We start from the raw sequence: 8,335 nt of genomic DNA, 5'->3' as shown, positions 1-8,335 counted from the left end.
TTCAGACACTGGAGTGGGTTGCCATTTCCTTCTCCAATGCATGAAAGTGAAAAGTGAAAGTGAAGTCGCTCAGTTGTGTCCAACTCTTATCGACCCCATGGACTGCAGCCCACCAGGCTCCTCCGTCCATAGGATTTTCCAGGCAAGAGTACTGGAGTGGGGTGCCATTGCCTTCTCTTTAATCTTTAGAAATTCAAAGATGCTGTCTGAACCTTTGAAAGTGAGAGTGTTACTTGCTCAGTCGTGTCTGACTCTTTGTGATCCCGTGGACTGTAGCCCGCCAGGCTCTTCTGTCCATGGGATTCTCCAGCCAAGAATACTGGAGTGGGTTGCAATGCCTTCCCCAGGGGATCTTCCCGACTCAGAGATGGAACCCGAGTCTCCTGTGTCTCCTGCATTGGTAGGCAGGTTCTTTACCACTGAGCCACCTGGGAAGGATAATCCAATGCAAAGGCTCCCTTTCTGCAAGTCAGTGTGAAGAAAGTTTACGAGATGGAGCTGAAAGGTAACCTTGAACATCATGGGCAAAGGCACCAGATGTGGTTCCCTTTTCCAAACAGTCTGGTCCCAGTGGTGAGCAGACACCGTGGGAAGAGGAGGAAAGGTGGCCAGGGGTTCCCACAGAAAGAGCTCTCCTTCTTATTCTTACAAATACAGCCCTTAAAAAAAATCTAGGAAGGCAAATACTTTAGCTCAGCACACTGAAGAGCTCCTCCCACACTCTCGCACCTTTCATTGTCACTGTTGAGACATCTGTGTCAGTCTAACGGTCACTCCTCTGAAGTCAACCCCATCTTTCTTCTCCCTGCCTTCAACATTTTCTCTTTGATTTTAATGTTCTATAGTTTCACTGTGATATGTCTAGATAGGCATCCCTTTTTATTTATCTGGCTCGAGACTCTAAACCGTTACCTTTTCAAATATAGTCCCTGTGCTACTCCTTCTCTCACATATCTGGAAACCCAACAAGAGGTATTACTGGGCCTTCTCTGCCCACCTCCCATGTTCTTACACCTGTCCTCCGTGTTTGCATCTCTGTTTCTGAGCTGCATTTCGGATTCTACCTTCAGATCTGCTTTCCACTCCACTAATGCTCTTTCCAGCTGTGCTGAATCCACCATTTTCACCCATCCACTAAAACTTTATTCTACAGCAGGCGTTATCTTTCAGTGCTAGCAGTTCCACTGTGTACTTCTTCAAATCTTTATTTTTGTTGCCTCTTGTTTTGCATTCATGTATTGAATCCATTCTTTCATTTCTTTAAAGCTATTACAACACTGGTTTTATATTCTGTATCTGACAGTTTCAACATGGCAAGTGTCTGGAGATCTGATTCTACTGGACAGGATTTCCATTTGTTTGCGGTCCTCATTCTTCATTTCTTCATGTGTCGTCAAGGTTTTCTGTGTGACGCTTTACCTGTGGCTTTCTTTAAGGGCTATGTTGTAGACGTATCCCTCCCTTGAAGGGCACACCCAGTCCAGGACCAGTTTTAAGTAAATTCCTAGCCTGAGACTTTTCAGACCACACAGGTAGCATTATTTTAGGTATAGATCTTCATTAAAATTGACTTGTGATTACAATCTTTCCTCTATTCACCCAATGCCAGTGTTGAAATAGCTAGGTTTCTGTGATGCAGATCTATATTTTGATAATTATCCTTACAAGAGGGTATAGGGGTCCCCACTGTCCATGTACTGGTCTTCTCTTTGGTTTTTCCACCTTGGATAGACCCTGTAGGCTTTGTCTTTTATCCCTTTCACTCCGAAGACCCAACAAAACTGAAACACCAATTCACCAAGATTTGGCCAATACTTCGTGGCAAAAACTTCTTTATACAAAACTTCTCTAGATTCCAGTTCCTACCGCATGCTTAGCCTCTAAGAATTACTTCCTTTCTTGCCAGCTCAGTAATGCATTAAAATATTTTACCTTTAATCCACCATTTTAGTTGTTTTCAGTGGAAGTGTTGTTCATGGAGGTAGCCTACCATAGTACTAGAAACAGAATTTTCTATTCATTCTAATACATGGCCTTAAACAATAAGATCATGGCATCCGGTCCCATCACTTCATGGCAAATAGATGGGGAAACAGTGGCTGACTTTATTTTTCTGGGCTCCAAAATCACTGCAGATGGTGACTGCAGCCATGAAATTAAAAGACGCTTACTCCTTGGTAGGAAAGTTATAACCAACCTAGACAGCATATTAAAAAACAGAGACATTACTTTGCCAACAAAGATCCATCTAGTCAAGGCTATGGTTTTTCCAGTGGTCATGTATGGATGTGAGAGTTGGACTATAAAGAAAGCTGAGTGCTGAAGAATCGATGCTTTTGAACTGTGGTGTTGGAGAAGACTCTTGAGAATCCCTTGGATTGTAAGGAGATCCAACCAGTCCATCCTAAAGGAGATCAGTCCTGGGTGTTCATTGGAAGGACTGATGTTGAAGCTGAAACTCCAATACTCTGGCCACCTGATGCGAAGAGCTGACTCATTGGAAAAGACCCTGATGCTGGAAAAGATTGAGGGCAGGAGGAGAAGGGGACGACAGAGGATGACATGGTTGGATGGCATCACCGACTCAATGACGTGGGTTTGGGTGGACTCTGGGAGTTGGTGATGGACAGGGAGGCCTGGCGTGCTGTGGTTCATGGGGTTGCAAAGAGTCTCGGATACGACTGAGCGACTGAACTGAACTGAAACAATAAAGAGAATTTAGCTTCATGAGTAAGCCAGATATCTTTCTAATTTACTTTAAATATTCAGTCTGTTGTGTTTAAGAAAGTAATGTATGATACTTTTCATCTCAAATTATTAGACTGAAGTTTCACAATTGAACAAAAACAAAAAAGAACTCTCCTGCTTTTAGTTTTTTCCAACTGTTGAGCTTTTTCAGCAAAGAATATTCAAATTATGTTACTTATCCCCCAAATGGGGATGGTTTCATTAGGTCAAGAGTAAGAATATGCCTATGAAATGACCAGTCATTCTTCTGAATGAGTCTGGAAGTTATCCTAGCTCATCACTTACAGACAGCATCAGCAGATCACAAGTCCCTGATCCCAGAGCAGATAATACTTTGTCATTCTTGGTGGAGCTGCTGCACTGAATTTTTTTTTTTTTAAGTGTTAGTCCCTCAGTCATGTCTGGCTCTGTGTGGTCCCATGGACTGTGGCCTGCCAGGGTCCTCTGTCCATGGGATTCTCCAGGCAAGGACACTGGAGTGGGTTGCCATTTCCTTCTCCAGATGATCTTCCTGACCCAGGGATCGAATCCAGGTCTACTGCATCACAGATGAACTCTTTCACCATCAGAGCCACCAGGGAAGGACACAAGTTACCATCCTAGCCGTTTTTACTGTACAGCTCACTCAGTTGGTAAAGAATCTACCTGCAATGCAGGAGACCCCAGTTTGATTTCTGGGTCAGGAAGATCCACTGGAGAAGGGATAGGCTACCCATTCCAGTATTCTTGGGCTTCCCTTGTGGCTCAGCTGGTAAAGAATCTGCCTGCAATGCCAGAGACCTGGTTTCAGTCCCTGGGTTGGGAATATCCCCTGGAGAAGGGAAAGGCTACCCACTCCAGTATTCTGGCCTGGAGTATTCCATGGACTGTATAGTCTATGGGGTCACAAAGAGTCGGACACGAGTGAGCGACTTTCACTTTCACTTCACTTTCACTTTCAGTAATGTGAATATATCCATACTGCTATGCAAGGGATCTCTGGGGACTTGCTCACCTCGCAAAACAGAAACTGTACCCAGTAATCACCAATCCCCCTTCCCTCTCTGCACGGCTGCACTAATTCTCACAATTCAGCTATATCCAAGATGGCTGCGATCATGAAAGTCACAATACCAGAATGTGCTAATATTTCAGAACCAAGTCTAATTCTCTCAGAATTGTTTACACAATTCCTGAGAAAATGAAGCTTACTCATTTAGAGTCAGAATAATCTGAGTCAATAATTTTTCTACTATAAAACAATATTTCCTACATTGTACACTAGCATCAAGGAACTTAACAGCTGACAGAGACAGTAAAGTTCAGGCTTCAGCACTCTTGTTTTGCAGATAAGGAAATGAGCCCCATGCTCAGGCTACAGCTATGAGGACCTCATACAAAGATCTCCTAAAATTTTTTCATTTATAGCTACAAAAATATGATCACTAGCCAATGAAAGACACTAAAAATGCATGGAAAAAACAAATTTAAAATGTGGCATCTTAATACTCTTACTTCAAAGTTTACATTCCGTATTTCCAAGTAATTCCCTGGTGGTCCAGGGTTAAGATGTGCTGCTTTCAATGCCAGGGCCCATGTTCCATCCCTGGCTGGGGAACTAAGATCCCACAAGCCTTGCAATGTGGCAAAAAAAAAAAAAAAAATTAAATTCCTTATTTCCAAATATGAAAGGCATCGCATATGAAGTATGTTGTGCTGGGTGTGTGCAGTTGTATCTGACCCTTTGTGACCCCATGGACGGTAGCCCTCCAGGCTCCTCTGTCCCTGAGATTTCCCAGGCAAGAATACTGGAGTGGGCTGCCATTTCCTTCTCCAAGGGGTCTTCCAGACCAAGAGATCAAACCCGACTCCCCCGCATCTCCTGCACTGGCAGGCAGAGTCTTTACCATTAGCACCACTTGTGAAACATGTTGGTCTGGTTTTAATTTGCTGTGTCTCCACTTTGAATACAATATTATTTCTCTTATCCTGAAACATATACCATTTAGACATCAGAATCTTCTCTAAGTAAATTTTTTGCCTGAGGATTGTATCTGTTGACATGTTTAGCTCTAATGTGCTTGTGTCCTATCTCGCATCACTTCAAGTTTTAAATTTTCATACGAGGAAAAAAAAAAAAAACACTTACCTCTTTATAACATTGATATTCAGGTCAATTCCTCCAAATCTGGACAGGAATACAAGGTACGGAACAGCCCCAGAACTGGTGAGGGGGATCTACACCCAAACAAGAAGAGTGGCAGCTCGTTAGTGAGTTCAGGGCCAAGCTGTGGACAGCACAGCAGGCTTCAAGACACGGGCAGGGCACTCAGAGCAGGGCGGGCGCTCCAGGACGCTTACAGCTACTCGGTCCAGGCGCCTGAGTCGACAGGCACCATCAGCAAACCAAGCACGAGCAGCAGACACACCAGAATGCCAGTCTGCACCCAACCAAAGCCACCAAGCCCTCTACAGAATTAGCTAAAATCTAGGTCCATCTAACCGGGAAAGACTGAGGGCAGGAGCAGAAGGGGACGACAGAGGATGAGATGGTTGGATGGCCTCACTGACTCGATGGACACGAGTCTGAGCAAACTCGGAGAGACAGTGAAGGACGGGGAAGCCTGGAGTGCTGCAGTCCACGGGGTCACAGAGAGTCAGACACAGCTAAGCGACTGAACAGCAACAACAGGTCTTTCTAAAGGGTAAAGTAGGGCCCTCCCTGGTGGTCCAGTGGCTAAGACTCCTCGCTCCCAGTGCAGAGGGCTTAGGTTCCATCCCTGGTCAGGGAACTAGATCCCACATGCCTCAACTAAGACCCAGCTCAGCCAAATAAATAAATGTTTTTTAAAAAGATAAACTAACAGTAGTAGAAATATATTCTAATATATTTTACATATGTATTTATATATATGTGTGTGTGTATAAATATATATATATTTCCCAAGAGTCTGAGGCCACAGCACAATTTATCCTCTGAGTATCATGTACCCTTTCTATACAGTCATATGCTTTTAAGGTAGAAAAAAGTCATTTTTAAATCTAAAATTCTACAAGGGACATCATTGGGCCAGGTGGGTTAATACGGACTCTAGAGTAAATAAAAGTATTACTACCTCAATGTTTACCAAAGTTGATAACTGTGCTATGATTAGGTAAGAGAACAGTTCTTATTCTTAAAGAAATACACACTGAAGTATTTAGAAGTAAAGGACCAGTAATAGGACTTCCCTCGTGGTCCAGAGGCTAAGAATCTGCTTGCCAATGCAGGGGACACAGGTTCGAGCCCTGGGCCAGGAAGATTCCACGTTGTGTGGGGCATCTAAGTTCATGTGTCACAACTGCTGAAGCCTGTGCTCTCGAGCCCGAGAGCCACAACTACGGAAGCCCAGAGCCCAGAGCCCGGGCTCCGCAGCAAGAGAAGCCACCGCTATGAAGCTCTCACACCGCAACGAAGAGTGGCCCCTGCTCGCTGCCACGAGAGAAAGCCCGTGCGTAGCAATGAGGACCCAGCACAGCCAAAAAACAAAGAAAGCACCGTTAGTATAAGCAATTTCCACTTAAATGGTTCAGAAAAAATTACATACATTATTTGTGTATTTCAAATATATATAGTTTGCATATGTGCACAGAGGGAGTGAAAAATTACAGGAGAAGCGAATGAGGTTAAATGTTCACAGTTGAAAAATCTGGGCAAGGGTAAACGGCCATTATTTGTACCATACTTTCCTTTACAAACTTGCTGGAGGCTTGAAATTACTTTTAAATAAAAAGCCAATTTTTTAAAAAAAGTGAAAAAATTATTTCCCCAGAAAGCATGTGAAACTAAAATTAAAATAAACACACAATCAATATAAATATATATTTTAAGCTTCATGCAAATACACAAGTACAATCTCCCATACAGCTGAACGGCTCCTGAGCCCATACAACCAAGTTTGATATTTACTTAGCCCTTAAAATTCCAGCCTCAAAGCCTAGCACAGTTATCTCGGTCTTCCCCAAAGGACACGTTTCCCTTTACTGTTTAAAACATGTATAACTAGGACATGGGACTGTGGGGAGAGTGGCTCACAGGGTGGGCCTCTGCAAAGCCTTTTCCTGGAAAGGACACCAGGACTCTGACTTCTGACAGGGTGGTTTTCAGCAGATACAACTTGGGTAGGCACCTCAGAGGTTCCCAAGTCCCACAGAAGAAGGGCAAGGACAGATTAAACGTGCAGTTTCCCAGACTGGATGCCCCCTGGTCTCAGCAGTGATAAGCGTTAATGTGGAAGGGAGGAAGCTGACGGTGAAGGGGCTCATACTTCGTAAACGGGCACAGACACTGCTCTTGGTTCTAACTCATCCAGCCCCAGACCACCTTCTGAGGAAGCTGAAACCTTCCACATTTCACAGAGCAGAGGAATGACCTCCCCGCACAGCACAGAAATCTGTGACTCCAGAGCCCAAGCTCATTTCACTACACTAACCACCGTATGGGAAAAAAAAAAAAAAAAAAAGCCCATCAACCGTTGAGGTTTTTGTCACATTTCATGTTGCTACTTGTGCGTGCGTGCCAAGGTGTTTCAGTCATGTCCAATTCTTTCCAACCCCAGGGACTGTAGCCCGCCAGGCTCCCCTGTCCATGGGGATTCTCCAGGCAAGAGTACTGCAGTGGGTTGCCCTGCCCTCCTCTTCCAGGGGATCTTCCCGACCCAAGGGTTGAACCCCCTCCCTTCTGTCTCACTGGCAGGTGGGTTCTTTACCACTAGCACCACCTGGGAAAATTAGTGCTACTTGTAAAGTGAAGTGTAAGTCGCTCAGTCGTGTCCCAACTCTGTGACCCCATGGGCTGCAGCCTACTAGGCTCCTCTGTCCATGGAATTCTCCAGGCAAGAACACAAGTACTACCTGTGATCTGATGCAAATTCTAAGGTGGCAGATACATTTTTGCAATGCCTAGTTTCCAAACTAAGCTCAAGGATCCAGTCTAAAAGGAAAGGCTGGACTAAGGATTCACTTCTCCAGGATTTGCGATTCTGGCAAAAATGTCTTGAGACTCAAAACCGTCCACTGATGAATCACTGGAAGCAAATCCTTAGACTGCAGCTGGCGAAGCACAGTTTGTGAATGCACGTCCAGTGTGTTGATCAGAACCTTCCAAGGCTTCTCTTTCCTTGGGACAACCACCAAGACCTGAATAGAACTTTGCTTTCCTTCTCTGGCATCTAGTAACCGGTGCAACTTCTTTTAAAATGTTCAACTTATATTGATATTCAGAGACTGAGACACATTTAAAAAAAATTCGTATCACTATTAATGAAACTAAGGAACAGGGTGGCTAACAAACAATGCCTCGTCTATCATCACCCTGACATTCAAACACTCTTGACACGGTTCTTAAGATAAAATTACAGCTAAAATAAATTCACTAAAACTGGGAAATTCTCTTCTAATTTTTAATGCATTTTGTAAATTTTTATTTACTTTATCTCTGGCTGTACTGGGTCTTCACAGCTGGGCGGGCTTCTCTCTAGTTGTAGGCAGCGGGGGCTCCTCTCGAGTTGTGGTGAGCAGGCTTCTCATGGAAGTGGCTTCTGTTGTTGTGGAGCACAGGCTCTAGGGT

At 44.2% G+C, this 8,335-nt stretch overlaps 1 protein-coding gene across 1 annotated transcript in view; it reads right to left on the bottom strand.

The window, feature by feature from the left end:
- EFCAB6 (EF-hand calcium binding domain 6) overlaps positions 1 to 8,335 on the bottom strand; it is a 255,659-nt gene that overhangs the window by 209,545 nt on the left and 37,779 nt on the right. The window contains exon 5 of the mRNA XM_010843633.1: positions 4,877 to 4,965. Within this exon, the coding sequence (XP_010841935.1) occupies positions 4,877 to 4,965 (89 nt within the window). The remainder of the gene's footprint in view (positions 1 to 4,876; positions 4,966 to 8,335) is intronic.

This window comes from Bison bison, unplaced genomic scaffold, assembly GCF_000754665.1.
Source record: "Bison bison bison isolate TAMUID 2011002044 unplaced genomic scaffold, Bison_UMD1.0 scf7180017864184, whole genome shotgun sequence".
Taxonomy (NCBI): Eukaryota; Metazoa; Chordata; class Mammalia; order Artiodactyla; family Bovidae; genus Bison; species Bison bison.
Note: the sequence above shows the minus strand (reverse complement) of the source record. Positions and strands in the feature narration are given on the sequence as shown.